Consider the following 25628-nt stretch of genomic DNA (forward strand, 5'->3'; position numbering starts at 1 on the left):
TCTGCAGCCAGGGCTGGGTCCCAGGTGCTTCTCTCCTCCCCCCAAATACAGGTGTCTGTTTACTGGGTCGCGCTGTTCACTACTGTGGCTGCCGCCTCCAGCACAGTTCGATCTTTCAGCTGCAGTTTCGCCCTTTCTACCCGTCTGGACAAGCACCACTTGTTTATGACTTCATACGTTGGACTTCCATGTAGCTTTATTTTCTGGAACTTCTTATTATTTTTGGTATTGTGGTAGTTGTAGTCCTTCTTAGTTGTGGAGGGAGACAGAGCGTGTAGGTCTATGCCTCCATCTTGGCCAGAAGTCCTACATATGTACATTTTGCCTCAACTACGTTGCTCAAGAACAAAAACAGGGAAAGGATGAAAAAAAATGAATAATAAAATGGTAGTTTTAAATCCAACCATATCAATATTATATTCAATGTAAGTTTGCCAAATAATTCTATTTAAAAGCAGACATTATTTGAAGGATTTTTTAAAATATCACACTACTGGCTGTATATATGAGCCACAGTTAAAATATAAACACATGAACAGGTTGGATGACATAAGAGGATGGAAAATGGCATAAGAAGGAAACAGTAGGCAAAGAAGGCTGATGTAGGCAAAGAAGGCTGATGTAGTTATATCAATATTAGCTAAATCAGTCTTCAAACAAAACTGTATTACCAAAGACAAAGGTATACATTTCATAATAGTAAACGTAGTAGTTGATCCATCGGGAAGATAAAACAATCATAAATACGTCTATGTCTAATAACATACCCTCAAAATACATGAAGCAAGAATTGATAGGATTCATAGTTGAAAGGGACTGGTCAAAAATCACAGTAGGAGATTTTTAACATCCTCTCTCAGGAAGTGGGAGGAGGAGACAACACAATCTGTTAAGACGGAGAACAGGGGTTGGCAGACCACAGCCCCTGGCCAAATGCAGCTCACTGTCTTTTTTTCAATAGCCCACAAACTAAGAATGTTTTTTCACTTTTAATGGGTAGTGAACAAGGTTGAGGAGGAGGGGAAGGATGAAGGAAGGGGAAGCAAAGAAGGTGGAAGAAGAAAACGGGGGTGGGGTGGTGGTGGTGGTGGTGGTGAAGGGAGTGGGGGAGGAAGGAGAAGAAAGAGCAGCAGCAGCAGCAGCTGCAGTGATGCTTGTGACTTAAAGAGCTACAATTTTTACTATCCGGTCTTTTACATTAAAAGTTTGTTGGCCCCTGGCACAAGAGGTCTGAACAATACTGTTAACTACCACAAGTGAATTGCTATGTTTAGAACACTAAATGTGAAATCTAAATTTTAGATTGTAGACCATACACTCTTTTCAAGTACAAAGGATATGTTCACCAGGATAAAGCATTGCTGGGTCAAAATCAATTCTCAATAAATTTAATATTATAGAGATTGAAGTCTTACAGAGTATGCATTCTCACCAGCCTTGTTTTGTTCCTGATTTTAGAGGAAAACTTTTAACCTTTCACTGCTGAGTATGATCTTAGCTGTGGAGTTTGCCGTATGCGGCTGGCCTTCATTATATTGAGGTATGTCCCCTCTATCCTTACTGTGTTGAGGTTTTTTTATAATGAAAGGTTGTTGCTTTTAGAATATAGAGGTAGCCAGGATGCAAATCTGGTCAGAAAAAAGGGTATGTTAATTACCTGGATGAGACAAAAAAGGAGAAGGCCTCAGTCTGTCATTCATGGGCTGAGAGGGTCGGCCATCAGATTTTAGGTGGGCTCTGAGGAGAAAAGGGAAGTTGCAGCAGCCATGCAGGCCGCAGATGAAGATGCAAGTGGTACGGCTGGTGCAGGCGGTAGCCTCAGCGGCCCTGAAGACCAGCGTGGTACCGGAGGCCCCAACAGCCATGGCCTCCCCAGCGTTCGGGAAGGTCAGGCTGGTCCTGGCGGCCCTAGTAGCTCTGGTGGTCCCAACACCCAGAGTGGCCTTTGCAGCCCTCCTGACCAGGGTGACCCTGGCACTGATAATGGCCAGGCTTGTCGTGATGGCCCCCATTGCCAGGGATACCCTGGAGACGAGGAAGCGATGGGATCAGCAGCCGCAGGTGCTCCCACTGTTGCACGGGCAGCACACGCTTCAGGACCAGGAAACCGAAAGATGGTCCTGTATCCTTTCCAACGAGCCTCTGAGGCCTGGTGGCCAAGGGATGGTTCAGGAACATCCTGCAGGCCACGCCTGGCTTTTGGGGACAGGGCACAGGGCAGCCAGGGGGGAGACAAAAATGGGAGCAGGGGGGGGAACCTGGAGTAGCTTGGTGGGAGGGGAGTCAACACCTGAGGAGGCTGGAGGGTGGGGAAGCAGGCCTGAGGGAGTGGGGGAGGTGAGACTGAATGAACTCAGTGAGGAGGGAGGCAGGCCAAGGTGGCTTGAACTGGCAGGACAGCATGTGCGGGGGGAGAGAAGGAAGCTGGGGGTGGAAGACTCCAGAGGAAGCCTGGGGGTGAAGGCCAGCCTCTGAGGCATGAGGAAGCCTGAGGCACTGCCAAATTCAGCTGCAGATGGTGCCTTAACCATGGCTCCCCCAGCAAGCTCACTGTGCCTTTCCGGTGCCCCCTGGGGGCAGAGATAGCCCTCAGCTCCATGGACCAAGACGACCAGCCCCACCTGCAGGTGGTTCAAAAGGAGTTCAAAGTGAAGGGCAGCATCCTGGCTGTGTCAGTTCCAGGGGAAGCCAAGATAGGGGTGGGGGAAGAGCTTAAGGCCTAAGAGCCCATCTTAGCCCTCCTTGCCTGAGAAGGGCTCTGTAATGGATGCAATGATGCACTCAAGTGTTAGGTCTCAGGAGGAGCTGTGGTGTGCTGGGTGTAAGAGAGAGCCATCACCTTTTAACTTTATTTTTACCCCTCACTTTTAGCAGATGGACTGGCGAAGACCCTGGTCTCCTCCGAGTTTCCGTCAACGCCTTCCTCGAAAAGCTTTCCGTGGTGACAGGGAACATTCAGCGCATTTGGCCCCTTTTTCCTCCAAGTCTCGGCCCAGAAAGGAGGTCTGGGGCCGAACCATGTGACCCCTACTAGGCGCTGCACAGGAAATTCATTCCGGGAGTAGTGCCACTCTCTTACTGGGGCCTCCTTGTTGTTTGCCCATATTGGCGTTTGGCTGTCTAAGCCCACTTGTTTTGTTTTCCTATTGCTTGAGGAATGGGATGATTAAACCTTTGTTACTGCAGAAAACGAAACTGAGCTAGTGTTCTGTGTCTGAGTTTCTTTCCAGCTATATTGTGCCTGCACATTTTCTTGCCATTGCCTTCATGTTGGAGGGGTGGGGAGGTTCTGGGATTCAGTTAGTAGCACACAGCAATTGAAGGCAAGTAGGAAATGAAGAAAAAGAAAACCACTTGTGTCCTGACATTTAGCATTAAGTGCTATGTGAAGCCGGGGTGCTTGGGGGTGGCAAATGTAGCTCAACCCCAGAGTGGAAAGCCACTGGGAGTGTGGCAGCATGCAGGACCCACTCCACACACCGGTTTTCCCATGGGGGACCAGGCCTGTGTTTATATAATAGTTAAAAAGCTTTCTATCTGCTAATGGACTCCCTCATCCTGGGCTGAGAACAACAGATGTTCAGCATGTAACCTTGAACCAGTCTCTTAGAGACTATTCTTGGCCAATGTCTAAGAACAGTATGTGGCTAGACAAGTTATCCTTATCATCCATGCATGTGTAACATTCTTTTCTCTAATATGTAAAAGTAATAATCATATAAGGCAATGATTATCACAATGATTCACAATTTTCTTGGATATAATCCACTTAAGAAATCAATAAAGCCTGTTAATGCAGGGGGGAAAATGCGCTGTCTCCTCTAGAAAGTGGCCAGTTCTGTCCCCTCTTCTCCACAGGATTCTTGCAGTCGTGCTGTGCATTTATTCCCTCGTCCACAACGCCGTGGACTCTGCTGGTCAGAGGTCCGCGACAAAGTGCTGTCAACATTTTGGAATACATTTGTTGTTGTATACTTGGAGTTATACATTACCTGAATAATGATAATATAAATGCATAAGTTTATTTGTTATAAGTATGTTTTTTGCAAATTTAGCATTAATTTCTTCTGAAAATATTTCACTGAATATATAAATATTACCTCTTTTTAAAACTTTTTTTCCTGAGGAGGCTGTTTAATGAGGTCTGGAGGAGACAGAGCACAGACCTGTGAAAATCACCAAACTTATATGGGGGTGGAGGGGTCCTCAGAGGGCATGGCAGTGTGCATCCTGGGATTGGAGTGGTGACCTCTAGGAGCTGGAGGATGAAACCCAGGAATAGGGGTGGACCCCAGGAGGCTGTGGTTGGATTCCCAGGGGTAGGGGTGGACCTCTGGGACCTGGGGGTGGACTCCAGGAGCAGGGAGATAGATCCCAGATGTTGGTTGGTGAACTACTGGTCTGGGGGATGGACCCTGTGAGCTGGAGGGTGGACTCCACATGTTGGTGGGTGTCCACTGGTGCCTGCAGGTGGACCCTGAGAGTTGGAGCTGGGCAGCTAGGGAGGGCTCAGGGGTCCTGAGGGTGTAGGCTGACTGGGCAGCATGTGCGGCATTGGAGCTGCCTCGGGGGCAAACCATTCATCAGTGTGGGTGGATCAGCTTCACCCCAAGAGACCTTGCAGAAAGGCTCAGCAGGGAGGTGGCTCCTCCATGTTAAAGCGGAATTGAAGGAAGAACTGCTTGGTTTCCTGGGGCAATCTCCCTACTTGGCACCTTGAACATGATGGCCTCATACGATGTGGCAACAATTAGCAGGTACTGCCAGCACCAGTCTGGGAGATCATTCCTGTGCTTGTAGGCAGACAGGCAGTGGTAGTGTAGCATTGTCATTGGGAGATACATGATTCTTCTTGCTGATGCATGTAAAGAATTACAAATCAGAAAATCTATTAGCGTGAAAGCTAAGTTTATTAGTGAATGGGAGAGCAAAAGCAAGGGTGGCCAGAGGCTGGGTTGTCAAGCTTGCCCTAGGGTCGCCAGAGGACTGGTGGCCAGAGAGTCAAGGGAGTGACTCCTTTGTTCTGAGGACTTACATAGTTGGCGGGTTGGAGGTGAAGAAGTTATGTGTTGATTGACAGATAAAGGTGGTGCCAGCTTTTCTCACCTGAACATGACTACCCAAACGTAGGTATGTGTGGGGGTCTGTTAGCCTGAATCCTTATCTTGCTACAGACTCCATTTGACAGTCTTGCTGTAAAACACATAAGTGAAGGAAGGCAGTTAATTAAAGTTGGGGCAGTTATCCAAAGTTATTTATGGGCTGTTTCTGTAAGCATTAGAGACTCCCTTGTAAAACAGATAGTGACCAGAGGTAGGCAATTAACCAAAGCTGTTTTATGAGCTTCCTGTTTGGGCCGTGTGGACCCTCTCACATCTTTCTGGCCTTGGAAGGAAAGCACAGTTTCAAAGGCCTTCCTGACCAGATGGTGGAAAGGATACACAGAATTTCAAGGACTGCCCTCCTCTCGTGTTAGCATGGTGTTTTCTTGTGATGTTGAAATACCTGGCAATATTATCAGACCAGGTCCAGGACTCCTGAGTTAGTGGGTGGCTTCTAGCCTCCTCTATCAAGTTCTATGTTAGAATGCAATGGCGAGGGTCCTGCCTTTATTCCCCTTTTGCTACTCATTCTACTGTAACAGCACGATGCCCTCTGTGATCTTAGGGTAGTAGATCTGGAAGAGTAGACTCTGCTGACCCATCTCTGTGTTCCGCTGTTCAGTCACTTTGTAGCCCGGGTGGCCAATCTTCACAAGTTTCTTCACCTCCACCTTGACCTTCTCTGGCGCCAGCTGAGAAGGGTGCTCCTTAACTTCAGTGGCTGCTCCCTGGGCCAAGTTTGTCTGGTGTTATTTCCCCTGGGTGTGTGTGAGGCAGCTCCCCTTGTTCTTGTAGAGCTTCAGGCGCAGCCTGCATTCTAGGAGCCCAGCTCCAGAATCAGTTTACTGCCTTGGCCCCGCGGATGGACTGTTGAAGCTGCTGGTGGCTTCAACACTTAGGTCAGAGCACAGCACTCCTCTATCCCAAATTTGCTCTGGGATCCGCTCTCACCCAGACACAGCCAAAGCCTTTACAGTGGCCTTCGAAGCCCTATGTGATCCAGCCCATGGCCCCGCTGTCCACCTCCCTTCCCCTCTCCACCTTGCTCACTCTGATCCAGCCACATTGGCCTCCTCCCCCATCTGAGACACACTAGGTCCACTGCTGCCTCAGGGCCTTTGCACTGGCTCTTTCCTGTCTCGAATTCTCTTCCCCACAGGGACCCACCTGTCTTATTCCCTGATCTATTTCTGGTACATCTCAGATGTCGCCTCTGCAGAGAGGCTTTTCTGATCACCTTCTTGAAATTGCATCCTACCTCTTCCAGCCTCTGCATTACTTATCACGCCATGCAGGCTTCCCAGCTCTGAGAACACTGCCTGGCACAGAGCAGCACAACACACATTTGCTCTTTAATCTCCCTTACCTGAGTCTCATCAAAAGCCATTCTCTTGGCCCAGAACCTCCCCGGCCTGTCTCTTCTCTCCTCTTTTGCCCTGCATTAATGGATGGGGCAGGGGAGAAGAGGTTGGATGGATATCGAACAGGGACAGGAAGGAGTTGCCAGATTTTAAAGAGTTTGGGTGCATTTAAACCACTGGGGGTGAGGGGGTTGAACACAGTGATGACATGATCTGCCTTTTGCCTTAGCAGGTTTTCTCACCGGCTGCGCAGAGCATAGCCCGAAGGATGCCACAGCAGAAGGCCAGTGATAGGTTGGCAACATCCCGGGTTGGGGGTATTTACAGATAGAGATGGTGAGGTGCAGATAAATGAAATAAATAGGTGGTTGGGGTTATACATAACAAGGAAGGCATGGGGCGTCCCGCCACCTGGGCGCAAGGGCAGGAGGCTGGGGGTATTGCTTTTGCTGGGGTGCGTGGCGTGGTCCTGTCGTCCCCTCCCCATCTGCAGGTCCAAAAGCAAGGCACTGATGACAGAGGACCAGGTGTGAGGCAACCTCCGCACCAAGGAAAGAATGGCCCAGGACTGAGAAGCCCCCTCCTCGCCGGTTCTGCTACCCTTAGCTGTTGCTGGACATGAGGCTGATGATCTGCTCCAGCTTCTGGTGCAACTTAGGTGAAGCAGACAAATTCTTTGAAAGACACAAACTACTAAAACTAGGACAAGAAACAAAAAGAATATCTGAGCAACTCTGCATCAAATAAGGAAAATGGATTCATAGTTTAAAACCTGCCCATAAATAAAACTCCAGGCCAGGTACTATATCTATTATTTCTGCCAAATATTTGAGGAAGAAATTGTGCTAGTCTCACATGTCCCCCCCGCCCCACAGAAAATAAAAGAATGGGAACAATATTACCATGAAACAAAAAACAGACAAAAACGTCAGCAAGAAGACAGCTACAGACCAATATCTTCTCTGAGCATTGATGCAAGAAAATTAACAAAAATATTGCATGTCAAATTCAACAATATATTAAAAGACTAATGCACCATGATCAAGTGTGGTTTATCCTAGAAATGCAAGCTGAATGACTAACACAGCCTAATTTCAAGACTGTCTCTAAAGGTACAGTAATCGAGATGGAGTGGAGCTGGTGCTAGGGTAGACACATAGATCCATGGGACAGAATTGGAAGCCCAGAAGCAGACCCGCACGTATATGGTCAATTGACTTTTGACAAAGCTGTCGAAGGTAATTCATTGGGGGAAGGATAAACTTTTGAACAGATGGTTCTGGAATATCCATATGGGAAAAACAAAGCTCAACCTCCTTGGCTGCTGACCTGTCATGCACAAAGATTAAGTTAAAGTGGACATAGCTCTACATGTAAATGCTTAAACTATAAAAATTTAAGGACTCATGGGAGAAAAGTCTTTGTGACCCTTTGGTAGGCAAATATCTTCAATATCGATAAGCATGGAGTCTGACTATATCACTATTCTGTTCATAGCTGTATGAGATTCTAGGGCTGCTATTAAAGTGTCATTATGAACTGCGTAAGGACATTTCCGTCAATGGCAGACCATATGTATGATGGTGGTCCCATAAGATTATAATGGAGCTGAAAAATTACTATCCCCAAGCAACGTCATAGCCGTCCTGACATCATAGCCCAACAAATTACTCCTGCGTTTGTGGTGATGCTGATGTAAATAAACTTACTCTGCTGCCAGTTGCATAAAGGTATAGTACATGTCATTATGCACAGTACATAATATTTGATAATGATCATAAGCAACTATGTTATTGGTTTATGTATTTACTACAGTTTTCATCATTCCTTTAGAGTGTACTCTTCCTACTTATTAAAGAATTGCTGTAAAACTGCATGCCCTGTTATGCCGGCAGCAGCCTGATACATCTCGTGTTTTCTGTCTCTTGATCACCTCATTTCCTCTTGTACTTGATTTAATCCATGTTGTCTCATAACTTGAGTGTAGCCTAAGTGTATGGTGTTTATAAAGTGTACGGTAGTATACAGCAATGTCCTTGGCCTTCACATTCACTCACCACTCACTCAAAGAGCAACTTCCAGTCCTGCAAGCTCTATTCATGGTAAGTGCCCTATATAGGTGGTGTACCTCTTTTTATCTTTCATACTGTATTTTTACTGCTCCTTTTCTATGTTTGGATACACAAATACTAACCATTGCATTACAGTTGCCTGCAGAATCCAGTACAGTGACATGCTGCACAGGTTTGTATCCCAGGAGCAACAGGCTATACCATGTAGGTTTGTGTAAGAGCACTCTATGATGTTCGCACAATGACCAAATCACCTAACGACACATTTCTCAGAATGTGTTCTCATCATTAAGTGGAACGTGACTGTACCCCAAACTTGGTGCCTTAAAATAATGGAAATTCATTCTCTCACAGTTCAGGAGGCCAGGAATCTGAAATTAAGGTGCTGGCGGGATTGATTCCTTTTGGAGGCTCTGAGGGAGAGTCAACTCCATGCCTCTCTCCTAATTTCTGGTGGGTTCCTGCAATGCTTGGCATTCCTTGGCTTGTAGACTCATCACTCCAACTCTTGTTCTGCCTTCACATGGCCTTCTCCTCTCTATGTCTATGTGTGTTCACATGACTTTCTTAGGAAGACATTAGTCATCGGCTTAAGGCACCCTAACCCAGTATGATCTCATCTTAACTAATTACACCTGCAAAGACCCTATTTCCAAATAAGATCACATCAACAGGCACTAGGGGTTAGGACTTCAATTTACCCTTTCTGGAAGACACAACCCAACCCATAACGACCCTCCATTATTTCCGATTTAACTCAGAGCACAAGCCCTTGGTATGATCTCTGAGGCCTTACACCATCTGGTCCCTGTCAACTTTCTGACCCCTCTCCTGCTACTCTCCTCTTCACTCACTCTGCTCCAGCCTCACTGGTCTGCTCCCTCTCCTGCACCACCTTCAGATCTTCCCTCCAATCTCACCCTCACAATGAGGCATACCCCAACTACCCCATTTAAAATTGAAAACCACTCGTCCCAACATTCCTTACCCTTTCACCTGCTTTATTTCATGCCATAAAACTCCCCACCTTCCCATACACTACATAATGTAGTTATTTGTTTTGTTTCTTGATTGTCTCTCCCCATTAGTATAGAACCTCCACAGAGGGCTGGAACAGTGTATGGCAATAAACATTCCCTGAATTATTGAATAAATAAAGTTAATACATAAAATTTAAGAAAGCATCCTTATGGCCTACGAGTGGGGAAAGGCTTCTTAAATGTTCTTTAATACCTATAAGGGATTAATATTCATCACATATTTTTAAAACACCCTACTGGTCTTCAAGAAGATAACAGCAATTGCAAATGTTTTAAATGGGCAAAAGATTTGAACGGTCTAGCCACAGAAGTGAAATCCCCCAAAGAGGTATGTATGAGGCTATTCATCATGGCATTGTTTGTGGAGGTGGGAGTCAGAGCCACCTAGATGTCCAACTGACTGTTCACTTCTGCCCTTTTATCAGACTGTAAGGTGGGTCTGGTTCATGACCTTCTTGTGATGTGAACATTAGCAAAAGCCAACACTACACTATTGTTCACTGTGTTCTTTGGGGTTTCCTTTATGTATCTGACCACACTGTCCATTTTCTTCCTCTCTCACCTTCTCTTCCCCCTCTCCCATCCCTCCCTCCTCCCCCACCTTTTCCTTCACTACCCATTAAAAGTGAAAAAACATTCTTAGTTTGTCAGCTATTGGAAAGGAAGGCGGTGAGCTGCATTTGCCCAGGGGCTGTCATTTGCCAATCCCTGTTCTCTGTCTTAACAGATTGTTTTGTCTCCTCCTCTCACTTCCTGAGAGAGGACGTTAAAAAACTCCTACTGTGATTTTTGACCAGTCCCTTTCAACTATGAATCCTATCAATTCTTGCTTCATGTATTTTGAGGGTATGTTACTAGACATAGACATATTTATGATTGTTTTATCTTCTCGATGGATCAATTGCTACTTTTACTATTATGAAATGTATCCCTTTATCTTTGGTAAAACAGTTTTCCGCAAAGTCTGATTTATCTAATGGTGATATTAACTTTGAATATTATCTTATATTAGTTTCAGATGTACAGTGTAGTGGTTAGCCATTTATATAATCTGCAACATGATCTCCTGGTGAAGTTTAGTACACACTGGGCACCATACATAGTTAATACAGTATTATTTACTATATTCCCTATGCTGTACTTTACATCCCTGTGACTGTTTTGTGACTATGAATTTGAATTTCTTAATTCCTCTACCTTTTTTCACCCAGTCCCCCACTTCCCTCCCCACTGGCAGTCATCAGTCTGTTCTCTGTATCTCTGAGTCTGTTTCTGTTTTTTTTGCTCAGTTATTTTGTTCTTTACATTCCACATATAAGTAAAATTATATGATATTTGTCTTTCTCTTTCTGTCTTATTCCACTTGGCATACTACTCCCTAGGGCTATCCATGTTGTTGCAAATGGTGACAATTTTTTAGCCTTGCCATCTTTTTACTTTGAAAAGTAAGAATAATAACAACATTAAGATAAACACCTGTTCTCTATTATTATAATAATTTATTTCTAAATAAAAGACATTTTATCACCAAAATGTATATATTCAGAATAAATAACTGATAGTCATGATTGGCATAGTTAAAAACTTAATGGAGATAAAATATTCCTTATATGTGATGTATTTAAAGTTTTTTTTCCTTTAAAAATTTTAAAAATTTAATCTTTACTGTATTTCTTCCATTATCATTTAGTTCCCTTACACATACCCCTCCCCCCCAGCAATCACTACACTGTTGTCCATGTCCATTAGCCCTCTTTCCTCTTTGCTCAATTCCTCCACCCCCCACTAACTGTCATCCTCGTCTCCATCTATGAGTCTGTCCCCATTTTCCTTCTTAGTTCAGTTTGTTCATTAGAATCCACACATGAGTGAAATCATATGGTATTTCTCTTTCTCTAACTGGCTTCTTTCTCTTAGCATAATGTTCTCCAGGTCTATCCATACTGTTGCAAAGGGTAAATTTTTCTTCTTTTTAATGGCTGAGTAGTATTCCATTGTGTAAATGCCCCATAGTTGTTTTATTCACTCATCTACTGATGGACACTTGAGCTGTTTTTAGCACTTGGCTATTGTAAATAGTGCTGCTATGAACATAGGGTTGTGTAGGTTCTTCTGAATTGGTATTTCAGGGTTCTTCAGGTATAATTCTAGCTATGAGATCAGTGGATCAAAAGGCAGTTCCATTTTTAGGTTTTTTGAGGAAATTCCATACTGTTTTCCATAGTGACTGCAGCAGTCTGCATTCCCACCAAAAGTACAGTAGGGTCCCCTTTTCTCCACATCCTTGTCAGCACTTTTTGTTTGTTGATTTGTTCATGATGGCCATTCTGACCGGTATGAGGTGATATCTCATGATGGTTTTATTTGCATCTCTCTGTGACTAGTGATGTTGAGCATTCTTTCATGTGCTTATGAACCTTCTGTATGTCCTCCTTGGAGAAGTGTTTGTTCAGGTCCCTTGCTCATTTTTCAATTAGATTACCTGGCTTCTTTGTGTTGAGTTGTATAAGTTCTCTGTATATTTTGGAGATCAATACCTTGTCTGAGGTGTCATTGGCAAATATCTTTTCCCATACAGTTGGTTCCTTTTTCATCTTGCTGATGTGTTTTTTTGCTGAGCAGAAACTCTTTAGTTTGATGTAGTCCCATTTCTTTATCCTTTCCTTTATTTCCCTTGCCCTAAGAGATATATTGGTGAAGATATTGCTATGTGAGATATTTGAAATTTTACTGCCTACATTTTCCTCTAGGACTTTTATGGTGTCACAGCTTACATTTAAATCTTTGATCCACTTTTTGTTTATCCTGGTATGTGGTGTAAGTTGGTGGTCTAGTTTTATTTTTTTGCATGTCCCTGTCTAGTTCTCCCCACACCATTTGTTGAAGAGGCTATTTTCACTCCATTTTATGTTCCTTCCCCGTTTGTCAAATAAATTTTTTTAAACAATTTTATTTATTTATTTACTTATTTATTTATTTATTTATTTATTTTTAGAGAGAGAGGAAAGGAGAAAGGGAGGGAGAGAAACATCACTGTGTGGTTGCCTCTCATGTGCCCCCAAATGGGAACCTGATGTGCACGCTAGTCATGTGCCCTGACTGGGAATCGAACCAGCAACACTTGGTTCGCAGGCCAATGCTCAATACACTGAGCCACAGCAGCCAGGGCCCTTTGTCAAATATTAATAGACCTTACAGACCTGGGTTCATTCCTGGGCTCTCTATTCTGGTCCATTGATCTATATGTCTGTTCTTATGTCAGTACCATATTGTTTTTATTACAGTGGCCTTATAGTATAGTTTGATAACACGTATTGTGATTCTTCCTATTTTGTTCTTCTTTTCCAGGATTGCGCAGGCTATTTGGGGTCCTTTTTGGTTCCATATAAATTTTTAAAGTATTTGTTCTAGGTCTGTGAAATATGCCATTAGTATTTTAATAAGGATTGCATTGAATCTATAAATTGCTTTGGGTAGTATGGATATTTTAATGATGTTAACTCATCCCATTCATGAACATGGTATGTGCTTCCATTTATTGGTATCTTCCTTAATTTTTTTCCTCAGTGTTCTGTAGTTTTCCAAGTTCAAGTCTTTTATCTGCTTTGTTAAGTTTATTTCCAAGTAGTTTACTTTTCTTGTTGCTATAGTAAATGGGATTTTTTCCTAGTTTCTATCTCTGATATTTTATTGTTGGTGTACAGAAATACCTTAGATTTCTGAATATTGACTTTGTTCCCAGCTGTTTTGCAAAATTCACTTATTAGGTCTAGTAGTGTTTTTTGTGGAGTGTATAGCGTTTTGTATGTACACTATCAAGTCGTCTGCAAATAATGACAGTTTTACTTCCTCTTTTCCAATTTGGATGCCTTTTATTTCTCCTTTCTTCTGATTGCTGTGGCTAGATCTTCCAAAACTATGTTGAGTAGAAGCAAAGAGGGTGGACATCCTTGTCTTGTTCCTGATCTTAGGGGGAAAGCTTTCAGTTTTTACCCATTGAGTATGATGTTGGCTGCAGGTTTCTTGTATATGTTCTTTATTGTGTTGAGGTATGCTCCCTCTATTACTACTTTGCTGAGTGTTTTTGTCATAAATAAGTGTTGTACTTTATCAAATGCTTTTTCAGCTTCTATTGATATCATATGACTTTTGTTATTTCTCTTTCATTTCAGATGCTGGTTCTTTAAGAAGATAAAATTGACAAACCTTTAACCAAACTCATCTGAGCTGCCAGGGTCACCCGTACTGCCCTGGCCTTTGCCGTCTGTGGCCACACTGCTTGCACCTCAGTCTTCAACCTGCATGGTTCTTCGGTCCTGACTTCAGGCTTTCAGTTTCCCAGCGCTAAACAGCAGCTTCCCTGTAGGAAGCTCCGCCCCTTAGCATGTGACACCACTCAAACTCCCCTGAGCGCCTGCACAAACATGCCCTGCTGCCACTTCCCAGAAACCTCCTCCTCTGAGGCCCCTGGTCATGTGACTGTTTCCCATCAAGTCTTCCAGGCTCCAAGCACGCACATTAACCTGAAGCCTGAGCCACTGCCAGCCTGGCCAACCTCCCATGTGACCAGCTTGCTGATTACTGGTCCCTTTCATCAAGTTCTGGTGGTGAGTCAGGTGCTTCTGGAACATTCCAAGCCTGTCTTCCTCCCTGTGCTCCACACCTGGCCTGACTCTGCATGGACTGGGCAGGGCCTAGCCTCAGGCTGATTCTGAAGGAGTCACTCCTGGGCCCTGCCTGCCCTCGGCCACCCCCCGCCCAGTGCCTGGGGGAGTCAGTATGGATGAGACTTGCTCCTTCACCACGATTTTCACTCTGGGTGCTGTCCATCTTGGCTCTCCCAGCCTGCATGGGAGGAGTATCTGCCAGCCCCACTGCCTCCAGCCTGGGGCTTCCAGGGTCCAGTCACACACACTGCCTTGTTTCCAGGTCTCAGGCTTGGGCCTCTCTGGCCCTGCCCAGGGGCTCAGGAGGGACCAGGTGGGCACAAGAGCTTCAGGAGCAGGAGGGCCAGCCCTGGTACAGGTACCAGTTCCATTGCCCCTGCGGCTGGAGGGAGGTGGGTAGGGGGAAGGCTGGAGGTGCGGGAGGGCCAGGGCCGCTCTAATGTGAGGCAATCTTGTGTCTCTGGCTTGCTGGGTGCTAGTTCACTTCTATGTCTGGATGGGGGTGAAGTCACAGGAAAGGTACAGTGGGAGGCAGGCAGGGATAGGTGTTAATGTGGGGTTGTGAGGCAGCATTGCCTACAGAGGTTCTTTTGTACCTGCCGTGTTCTTCTGCCCTGAGGCCATGGGGGAGGGAGTAGGTGAGCTGTTCTGTCCCAGGGATATGAGGCTCCTCACTTGGCTGGGCACAACTGTAGGAATCTGAGGTGGGCACCAGCTTGGGATTGGATCTGGGCTTGGCTCCTCTTAGGTCCAACAAGACTGAGAGGAGAAATGACAGGAGGACAGGCCATGAGTTTTAAAAAGTTTATTTGGCCAGCTGCGATAGGTGGGCTGAGACTAGAATGACAGGAAGGTGTCGGCTGCAAACAAAAGTAAGGCAGGGTTTTTTTTTAAGGGGTTAGGGGGCAGGAAGTTGAAAGGACTTTCTGCAGATGGCTTTAGGGGAGTTGGCTCTGAGAACAGAGAAGTTTACTGAAGCAGAGAAGTTACTAAATTCTTCCCAGCAGGCTAAAATATCTTTGAAGAACATAGGCAGTCACTGGCATCAGCGGTTACTGAAGGGGCAGCAGATTTAATGGGGTTTGCTGAAATTATACCAGAATTTTTGGATCCCAGGTCTTATGCCTAAGAGCTCCATTCTTTGGCCTTAAGACCGATGCACCTTCCACATCTCAAGTCTCCCATGTAGCAGCTATACTTAACCCACTCTGTCACATCCATCGCTAGACAGCTGAGTGGGTCCTAGAAAGACTTCCCCCACACCCTGACCTCAGCTGGGGGGTGAGACTGGGGGCAGACAGCAGGGACACTCTTTCTCTGCTAAGCCCCTGCAAATATAGCAATAAAAAATTTCATTTTTGCAAAGCTGGCTCCTACTTCACCTCTGCTTGTCTTGGAGTTTGAAGGGGATGGGACTGTTGGTCCAGGGGAGGCCTCTCCACCTCCAGGTGCTTCCTTGGGCAAGTATTTGTTCTGGAGGACTCTGGGTCCCACACTGTTTCAGGAACTGGGAATAATACAGCAAAGGAAAGAAGGCGGCAGAAAGCCTTATCTCCAGGGAGTTGACATACTTGGGTAGAAAAGATAATAGTATACTAACGTGGAACACGCCAAGCAAAGCAGGTGGGTGAAGGGATTCTAGAGAAACCCCAGAGAACAGTTGTTAGCAGGTCAAAAGCACTGATTTCAGGAAGGGCTGGATGTGTAGGATGAAGAAGTGTGGTTGAAAGGAGGACCTCCACGTTTTGGTGTAACTGGGTCATACTGACATGGGGCCATGGAGGGAAAAACCAGTCTGGGCAGGTGACAGATGAAGAGCTCTGCTTTGACCTGCTAATGACCTCTGTCCTGTGTTTTGTACATATCTCTGGAATCTCTTCCCGCTCACCACCATCTGCCGGCTGCCTATTCCTGCTGAGAATCTGGGCACCCAAACCCGCTCATGCCGTCTGACTTCACGCTCCTGGGGTGGACACCTCTGTACCCCGTGCCCGTGCTCCCCTCCAGCTCCCTGCGCATCCTCCTTTCCTGCCTCCACACAGCCTGTGAACAGGGTGGACCTCAGAGGGCAGGGGAGTTTGCACCCCTAGACACAGCTCTCTGCCAATGCATCCAAGAGTCATGGGGTACATCCTTCGCAGGCACAATACTGAGGGACAACTTACTGTTTAATGAATGAAATAGGAGTGGACAAACGGACACTGACATATTAAGTTCTTTTTCACATTTGTCACCAAAACATGGGAGGGAAATATGTGAAGGAATACATTTACATATATGCTGCTTATTGATATATGAATTTATAATGAGAAGGTATTTAAGTAGTATACACACAATAAAATCAAAGTGAATATACTAGAAGAAAATTTAGATGAACTCTGATTTTTGGATAAAGAAAGACTTCACTAAGCCCACTATCAATGGAAAAATAATAACCACTAACATGAATTGAGTGATTAGCATGTTTCAGTCACAGTTCAAAATACTAAACGTGAAAAAGCTCATTCCATCCTGAAATTCACCATCATTTTTATTGTGGTTATCTTTAGTAATGAGAGGCTTGGTATTCATTTTATTTTCCAAATTTGCCCTTATTTTTTCTAATTTTTACAATGAGCATGGATTCCATTTGTAAACAGAAGAAAAATTTAAAAAGTTATGCAGCAATTGTGTTCAGAAAATCTTCTAATTAGTACCCAAGTAAATTACTTTGCCAAAGTTTGTTTTGTATGTTTTATTGATTATGCTGTTACGGTTGTCCCAATTTCTTTTCCTTTTGCTCCCCTCTGCCCACCACTTGCCCTTCCTTCCCACAGTCCCACCCCCCTTAGTTCATGTCTATGGTTCATGCATATAAATTCCTTGACTTTATCCTTTCCTATACTATTCTTAACATCCCTGTCTATTCTGCTCCTTCCTACTACGCTTCTTAATCCTGCACCATTTCCCTCCTGCTCCCCACTTTGCCTTCCCAGCTGACACCCCTCCACTTGCTCCCCATACCTGTGATCTGTTTCCACTATGGTTGTCTGCTTAGTTTTTTTATTTTTTTATTTTTTTAAAGATTCTGTTGTTGATAGTTGTTATTCTGTTGTCAGTTTAGTGTTCATAGATTTGATCTCCTTTTTCTTAAATGTGTTCCATTAACATTTCATATAATAATGGCTTGGTGATAATAAACTCCTTTAGCTTTACCTTGTATGGGAAACACTTTTTCTGCCCTTCCATTCTAAATGATAGCTTTGCTGGATAGAGTAGTCTTGGTTGTAGGTCCTTGCTTTCCATCACTTTGAATATTTCTTGCCAACCCCTTCTTGCCTGCAAAGTTTCTTTTGAGAGATTAGCTGACAGTCTTATAGGCACCCCTTTGTAGATAATTCTCTTCTCTCTAGCTACTTTTAAGATTCTCTCTTTATCCTTAACCTTTAGCATATTGATTATGAAATGTCTTGGGTGGTCCTGCCTGGGTCTAGTTTGTTTAGGGCTCTCTGTGCTTCCTGGACCTGTATGTCCATTTCTTTCTCCAAATTAGGGACGTTTTCCTTCATTATCTTTTCACATAGTTTTTCAATGTCTTGCTTTTCCTCTTCTCCTTCTAGCACTCTTATGATTCGGATGTTGGCACATTTAAAGTGATCCCAGGGGTTTCTAAGTCTCTCCTCATTTTCTTAAATTCTTGTTTCCTCCTTCCGTACTGGCTATTTATTTCTCCCTTATGTTCTAATTCTTTGATCTGAGCCCTGGTTTCCTTCCCTTCTCCACTAGTATCATGTGGGTTTTCCTTCATTTCACTTAGTATAGCCTTTATTTCTTCCTTGTTATGTTTCATCTTTTGTGTCAGTTCTGTGAGCATCTTTATCAGCAGTACTTTGAACTGTGCGTCTGTTAATTTCGCTATCTCCTCATCTGTTAGGTTTGCTATTCCCTTGTTGCTTAGTTCTCCCACTGGAACCATGATACGAACCCCCTTTTGGGCTGTACTTCTCTGTCTCCTCATCTTGACAGCTTTCTGTGTTTGCCTCTGTGTCTTGGTAGAGCTGCTGCTCCTGTTATAAGGGGTGGAGCCTTATGTATTCGCTAGTGCTGGTGACCTGTTTCAACATGTTGTGGCACTGTATGTGGGGGAGGGGTGAGAGGGACCCATGCTGCTTGCTCAGCACTCGCCCTTTTTCCAGGCACTTCTCCCTCTTCCTGTACTAAGCCAGCTGCCTCCTTTGAGAGAGTGGCAGTTTCTTCCTCTGCCCCAATCCCTGACTGGCTTTCACAGTCAGAAACAATGGGGCTCTATTTTCCCTAGCGCAGGAACCACAAGCTTCGCTGTCTTGTCTGGGGCTGGGATCGATCTGCTTTGGGGCTGGGATCACTTCCGGGGTTTAAAATGTATGACTGTGCTTTTCGCTGCTGCGTCCAGCCGCCTCGCCAGCAGCTGCGGCCTCCAGCCATGTGCTACCTGTGGCCACCAAGCACCTCCCTGTCAGCTGCTACTCTGCACCTCTTTCTCTCCAACCTGGCTCTGCCCCTTCTACCTTTCTGGCTAAATATTTCTTCCTTATTTCTTTGCTGAACTTATCTATAGTTTCACATTTCTGGATTTTCTGTGTTTTTTTTTTTTTGTTGTTGTTGTTGTTTTGTTTTGTTTTTTAAGTTTTGAATTGATTGTAAATTCCTTCTTAGTTGTGAGGGAGATGCAGAATTTTTATTTCCACCTCCATCTTGGCCGGAAGTCTCTGTGTATTTATTCTTACATGTTTAAACTTCAGTCACCTTCAAAGTCCTCTCCATTTGATGCAATACATCTATTAAGACGTTTTTTCCCCACTGCTCAAAACAGTTTTTGAAGTCATCAATTTTGGTGCCTTTTAGTGCTTCTGTGTTTTTTTGTTTCACGTTTTCCACATCAGCAAAAATGTTTTCCTTTGAGGACTTTCTTCATCTGGGGAAACAGAGAAAAAGTCGCTCGAGGTGAGATCAGGTAATAGGATGGGGGTCATGGGGTTCATACTGTTTGGGGTCAAAACAGCTTCACACTCAGCCTGGTATGGGCAGGTGTGCTCATAAATCACTCACTATGAAGTGGGCAAATACATTGAGTCTTCAAAAAAATTCACTGAAGCTGAATGCAGTGTCTCACAACAATGCCAGCTGGTACATTGCTACAAATGAGTCTTGAAACACTCCCCTAGCAGGAGAAGCCTATAGTAACAGGAGCTTGCCTTCCAGAAGCTAATTCTAATTTGAGGTACCCCCTCATATATGCATCATTTCTAATCTCTCTCACATCCCAGAGAACAAGTTGTCAAACATTTGCCAGCATACCAAAGCTACCAAGGGGTGGTCAGGCTCCAAGGGAAGCCATATTCTCTATAACAAGCCTGGGCTTCAAGGGGCAGGGATAGGGGTCAGTGCTACTGCATCCTGGTGAGAGCCGAGGAATGCAGCCACTCCCAGAACTGCAGGGAATATCAGATGATGTATTTCGGGGGGTGGGGAGGGGACAAATACCTTTGGTTCTCACCCTTGCCACCCTCTGGTCTCCTGCCAATGGTTTCCATTGGCTGAGCCCAAGGGGTGGCCTAAACAAAGGAACTTCCTGAGTGGTGCCATCCATGTGGGGCAGCCTCTGAGGCACAGAGCAGAGCTGGGTAAGGACAGTGACCAGAAGAGCAAGTAGAAGGGTGACCCAGAAGTAGCAGAGAGGAACTTAGACATGGCCTGTGTCACCTCCTGGGCCTGAGGTGTGAGGGGTGGGGCCTGGCACAGGAGCATGAGCAGTCAACACCAGTGGTGAGGACAGCTGGGGAAGCACTGTCCTCCAGGCAGGGAGCACAAGGAGGGGGAGGGGGCACTCTGAGGTGAGGTTGAGAGAAAATAGAATGACCATCGTCATAGGTCTTAACCTCAATAGCTACTTCATTCCCAGAGCCTAATGGGGGCATTTGGATTTGAATTGCTTTAAATATTTTAAAAATATTTTATTTTATTTATTTACATTCAGAGAGAGGGGAAGGGAGGGAGAAAGAGAGGGAGAGAAGCACCAATGTACAAGAGATTCGGTTGCCTCTCGCACGTTCCCCACTGGAGACCTGGCCAATAACCCAGGTATGTGCTTTGACTGGGAATCAAACTGGAAATCCACTGAGCCACACCAGCCAGGGCATATCACGAAATCTTAGTTTACTGTCTCTGTCTTGTGCCTTAGTTGGAAGTATCTGTGAGACTTAATTATACCTATCACAACAGCTAGCATGGATTATCAATCAGTACAGATGTTCTTTCTACGTTTGGTCACATAAATCCTTGGCTCCCTGTTAAAAAAATACTCATGCAAACATAGGAGTCAGTGAGTGAGTCAGTGAGTAGGACTCTGCTATGCACTGAAGTTTGAGTCCTTTCCTCACAGAATTGGAATATATTGAAGTCCTGACCCCCAACAGAAGGTATGTGGAAATGGGGCCTTTGGGAGGTAAATGGAGATTGGATGAGGTCCGGCAGGTGGGGCCTGCATGATGGGATGAGCCCAGCCATCAAGGCGCTCCCCATTACACACCTTCTAATTTGGGGGAGACCACTTTTCTTGGAAGTAACAAGCTTCCCCTGATGTTTTTGTACTGTCTATGGTTTTATGTGGGGTTTTTGGGAGGGTGTTGCTGGGGTGAGGCGGTAGCCCTTATTGCCTGCCTGGAGCAGCACGGTTTGGGAGTGTCTCCATGGGAATTTGGGTGCTTTCATAGCCCAGCCTCAAGATAAGTGAGTTTCTAGGTTGGCCAGAGGGAACTGGCTGCTTGTGGGACAGCAGCTCATTGGTATGTTTTTCAGAAACACTAGTTATTCTCAGAATCCTAAAAGTCTGAGGCTAGCAGAGACTTTTTCATATGACACATTTTACCCCAGTGTGCCACCCGCCATTTACTGATAGACACACAGAGGGCCCACTGTGACACGGACCATTCTTTCCCTCAGGGCACGCCTCTCCAAGTCCTAGCCATGGTGGCCCTGCATGGCTACGTTGGCCAAATCTTCACGCTGTTTCCCCTGCCACATTCACCCCATCTTTCTGCTCCCTTACTACTGGACTCACTATGTCACCCAGCAACCCTGGGACTTTCAGGCCAAGGTCTCTCTTCCAGGAAGGGCGGGGGCTGTAGGATGTGAGGCACAAGGGGCGGGGCTTCGTGAGCGGCCCCAGTGCTTCCCTCAAAAACAGTATCTCCCCAGCAACACGGACTGTGAGTGGTTAAGCTGGTTTGGCGGGAACCAATGCCCTGCCAGGAGCCTCCCCCTCCCTCCCCCCAAGGTTGTGTGCGCAGGCGCTACCTCTGGCGGGAAGGGTGGGGCTTATTGGGAGGTCTTGGTCTGTCAGCGGTGAGGCAAGGTGTGTTCGGGTCTCTGGTGGGCAGCGCGGCCATGCAGACCCCCGACGACAACGAAGGCTCAAGCAGCATGGAGGGCGGTGCTGGATCACCCAATGGCCCAGGGGGCTCCATGGGCCCTGGAGACTGGGACAGGTCCGGAGCGGGAAGCGCTGAAGCTGGGGAAGATCCCCAGGTCGACAGGGCATCGCTCAACTCCGGGCAGGCTGGAGAGGCCTGTGCCTCCGACAGAAACCAGGGAAGCCCAGTGCTGGAGTTGTATCCTTTTTGAGAAGCTCCCCAACCCCCTTCCACCTCCCCCTACCTCCACCTGTCTCCCTTCCCCCTCCCTCGCCCCTCCCCCAAACATGGAGGTATAGGGAGGGGGATGGGCAGGAGGACGGGCCGGAGAGACTTTGGGCCCTGGTGGGAACGGGGTGAACTTGTGGTGGGACAGAACAGGATTATGAGGACCTAAGGGGGCTGACTGGAGCAGCTGTGATGGTGTGGGGCATGGCGGGGTGGCCAGAGGACGGCTGTGGTGGAATACCTTGAAGGGTAATCCTGGAGGGTTGGGTGTCCTTAGGGTGAGGGGCGGCCTGGAAGAGAACCGGCCTCTGACATGTAAGGGGGCCTGATTCACAAAGTCGGTGGGGATAGTGCCTTTACCTTAACTCCACCAGCACCCTCATGGTGCCCTTCCTGTCCAATGTGGATGCGGAGTTGGCCCATGGGTGCCTGATTCCAGGTGCTGAACTGTACCGCGGGATGGTAGAGTGGGAGTTCACAGTGACTGGCAGTGACCTCTTTATGTAAGTTCTAGAAGGGCCTGGGTGGGAGTAGCAGCAGCAGGCGGGGCCCGTCTCTGCTAGAGAATTGCTCTATTGGGAATGTGGAAATACCAAAGCGTTGATCTAACTCAGGAGGACCATGGGCCACCAGGTCAGCCCTGGCCTGAGGACCTTTAAGGAAGGAGTATGTAGGTCTAATTGCCACCTGGGAGGGAGGGGTTGGAATGAGGAAGGTCAGGAGTTATCACCTCTAAAGTGATTTTTTTTTTCCCCTCACACTAGCCGATTAACTGCTGAAGACTCTGACCTCCTGTGGATTTCCACTGTCTCCTTGCTCAACCAGCTTTTCATGGTGGTGCAGATCATGCAGTTCCTTATGTCCCTGGTTTTTGCTAACTTTCAGTCCAAGAGAGTGGGTTGAGGCCACAAGGTTGTCTCATCCTAGGCAATGTGTCCTAATTGTTTGCCTGTACTGGGCCTTGGGCACCCTGGGCCCTCTTATTTTGATTAAAATTTTGCCTACTGAAGATAATAAAACTGAGCTACTATTTCGTGTCTGAGTTTCTTTCCAGCATCCAGATTTTCTTGCCTTTGTCATTGGGTTGGTGGGGAGAGGTTCTGGAGTGCAAATATTCAAGTAGTACAGGCAACTGAAGACAATTTAGGAAATGAAGGAAAACGAAAATTACTTGTGACTTGTCATTCAGCATTAACCACTGTCAGTATTTTGGGATACTTTTATAGTTTTAGAGTTGTATGTCTGTTAAATGTGTAACAGTCGCATAAACAAGTAAGGTTTTTCAAGGTTAGCATTATGGGTTTTTTTCCTCCTGAAATATTCTCATCTAATATCTGGGCTTTACCTCTGTCTAAAAATTCTTCAAACACATCTTTCTGAAAGGATTTACAGAAGGTGCATTATAATGTAATTGTTCAACACAAATCATTTTCATTTTTCCTTATTATACACAATGTCTTAATGAGGTTATTGTATACAAGTCTGTGCATGATTGGTTGTATTCTTAAGGTAGAATCCAAGAGGTAGATCTATAATACAAAACTGCTCTGCAGAAAATGTGCTCCCTACACAAGAATGCTGATTTGCCCACATTCCTGTTATTGCTGGAGTTGTTTCCTGTCACAAAAGAAAATTTAAATTAAAAATAAATAAAAATACTTTGTATGAGAAGAGCAAAGAAACCAGAAACACTAGAATAAGAATTTTGTGCTTCACTGTCCTTGTTTCAGAACAGAGAAGAAAAGTCCTGGGACAGCTGGTTAGGAGTTTTGGGGAGGCTGAAGGGGCAGTGTAGTATAGTCTTGGGAAAATCTGTATGCAGGCACTATGATATGTACTTTTCCTACATCATTACATAACATTGTCACAACAATGCAATGTGGTAGATACTATCATACCTTTTGCAGGTACAGAATTGCAGCTCAGAAGCTAAGTAACCTTCTGAAGGTCACTCAGCTAGGGAGTGTCAGAGGCCTGATTTGAATCTAGGTCTATTTGACTCCAGCACCCAAGTCTGAGCTGTGGTATCATACCAACCTCAGCTCTGCCATGTGGAGCCATGAGGAGGCTGGGATAGTGCTTTTCCTTCCAGTGGCTCTGAGGAATATGCGTGTGACTAATGAAAGATGCAGGAACGGACAAGTGCAGGAAAAGTAGAAGAGAAAGAAGATTGGTAAGAAACCCAATCCTGGCTTTCCAGTGGCTCCCTGTACTCCCAGGTCCTTTTACATGTTGAAACCTTATTTGACCCTCTTTGAAATGGATGTGCAATGGTGATACCTGTTTCCCTGCCCCCATGCCCTCTCTCCTCATCTACAAAGAGGGCTCTTTTTAGGTACTTTTAGCATCTAAGAAATGAAAAAATAGAACAGTCTTCCGCCAACCCAGAAAACATAACCATAAAATAGAAGAGAAACAGTTTTATTATTGAGTAACCATTGCACCAGAACATGATGTATGTCACAGGCAACCTGCTAAGAGATTCCAAAGACAGAAAACAATCTAACCCCTTTGTGTAGCTGAGCAGCTGTAGCCCATTACATACACGTTCTCATGATAGGAATAACTAGTCCTCAAATAAGAGGACTTGACACCAGCAGCTCTCACAAGCTTACCTGCTAAGTGGGGTGACTGTATGTATATTAGTTCACTGGTGTCTCAGACTGAATGGTTGTGTTTCCCCCCACAGCTCAAAGTCATATGTTGAAGCCCTCCAAATTTTCATCATCAACGTTCTTGACCAGCTTTCCCTGGTGATGTGGACAACAGAGGGTTTTGGGCCCCCACTTTCCCACCAAACCTGGGCTAGGAAAATGGGGCTGAGGCCCAACCTTGTATCTGGACTTGGCAGTGGATCCTTCCCACAGCAGTGACTCCTACAGTAGTTGCCACATTATTATGGGGCCCTAATCTATTGCCTGCGCCGGCCCTTGGGCACTTGTGGTCCACTTGTTTTGTTTAGTGCTTAAGTGTTTGTCACTGCAGAAAATGAAACTGAGCTCCTATTCCATATCTGAATTTCTTTTCAACTACACCACCTCTTAATAGGCTTGGCTTTGTCTCAGGGTTGGAGGGGAGGACTGGGAATCATATATTCAAGCGCTGCAAGGTAACAGAAGACAACTTAGGAAATGGAAGGTGGGTCGCATCATTAGTATTAACTACTCTGACCATGTTGGACTCGTTCCTTAGTTTTATAGCTTTATTTAATGGTCAATGTATAACAATAACATAGTGTATAATAGTTTTCAAGCTTAACATTTTTACTAATACTTTGTATCTAACACAAACTTTTCCTTTTTCTAAAACTTCTTTGAAAGCATTATTATAAAAATGTTTTTTTTTATCTATTCATTTCTAGAGAAAGGGTAAAGAAGGAAGAGAACCATTGATGAGTGAGAGAAACATTGATCGGTTACCTCTTGCACGCTCCCAAAGGGAACTGGGCACAACCCAGGCACATGTTCCCTGGCTGGGAATCAAACTGGCAACCCTTTGATTCACAGGCCAGCCATCAACCCACTAAGCTATATGAGCCAAGGATTCAAAAGCATTATGGAATGGAGGCATAGGCATAACAGATACTTTATAATGTAATTATCGACCATTTAAGTTATTTTCAATTTTTGTCCTATTACAGAGTTCAATGGAATTCTTTATATAAATGTTTATGTGAAATATTGCATCCTTAAGATAGATTCCAAGAGGCCCTGGGCAGTGTGCCTCAG

At 45.3% G+C, this 25628-nt stretch overlaps 2 protein-coding genes across 2 annotated transcripts; both read left to right on the forward strand.

Annotated features, from left to right (window-relative positions):
• Window positions 1-2072: 2072 nt before the first annotated feature.
• On the forward strand, window positions 2073-3138 carry LOC149991278 (EKC/KEOPS complex subunit LAGE3-like). The gene is made up of 3 exons (XM_090265373.1): window positions 2073-2122; window positions 2543-2671; window positions 2872-3138. The coding sequence occupies exons 1-3, from the start codon at window positions 2115-2117 to the stop codon at window positions 3032-3034; spliced, it is 300 nt and encodes a 99-aa protein (XP_090121499.1). The 5' UTR covers window positions 2073-2114; the 3' UTR covers window positions 3035-3138.
• An 18442-nt stretch (window positions 3139-21580) lies between these two features.
• On the forward strand, window positions 21581-22918 carry LOC149991279 (cancer/testis antigen 1-like). The gene is made up of 3 exons (XM_090265171.1): window positions 21581-21870; window positions 22275-22403; window positions 22665-22918. Exons 1-3 carry the CDS (start codon window positions 21647-21649, stop codon window positions 22801-22803), a joined length of 492 nt encoding a protein of 163 aa, XP_090121297.1. The 5' UTR covers window positions 21581-21646; the 3' UTR covers window positions 22804-22918.
• The last annotated feature ends 2710 nt before the right edge of the window (window positions 22919-25628 follow it).

The sequence above is a fragment of the Furipterus horrens genome, unplaced genomic scaffold (genome assembly GCF_987537825.1).
Source record: "Furipterus horrens unplaced genomic scaffold, mFurHor1.1.pri manual_scaffold_17, whole genome shotgun sequence".
NCBI classification, from domain to species: domain Eukaryota; kingdom Metazoa; phylum Chordata; class Mammalia; order Chiroptera; family Furipteridae; genus Furipterus; species Furipterus horrens.

Bases quoted from the DNA above. Each gene is read 5' to 3' on its own strand.
- LOC149991278 (XM_090265373.1), top strand. The intron at 2,672-2,871 runs GTCAGTTCCAGG...CCTCACTTTTAG, and splicing joins AAGGGCAGCATCCTGGCTGT to CAGATGGACTGGCGAAGACC.
- LOC149991279 (XM_090265171.1), top strand. From the start codon at position 21,647: ATGCAGACCCCCGACGACAACGAAGGCTCAAGCAGCATGGAGGGCGGT. The intron at 21,871-22,274 runs GTATCCTTTTTG...TAACTCCACCAG, and splicing joins GGAAGCCCAGTGCTGGAGTT to CACCCTCATGGTGCCCTTCC. The intron at 22,404-22,664 runs GTAAGTTCTAGA...CCCTCACACTAG, and splicing joins ACTGGCAGTGACCTCTTTAT to CCGATTAACTGCTGAAGACT.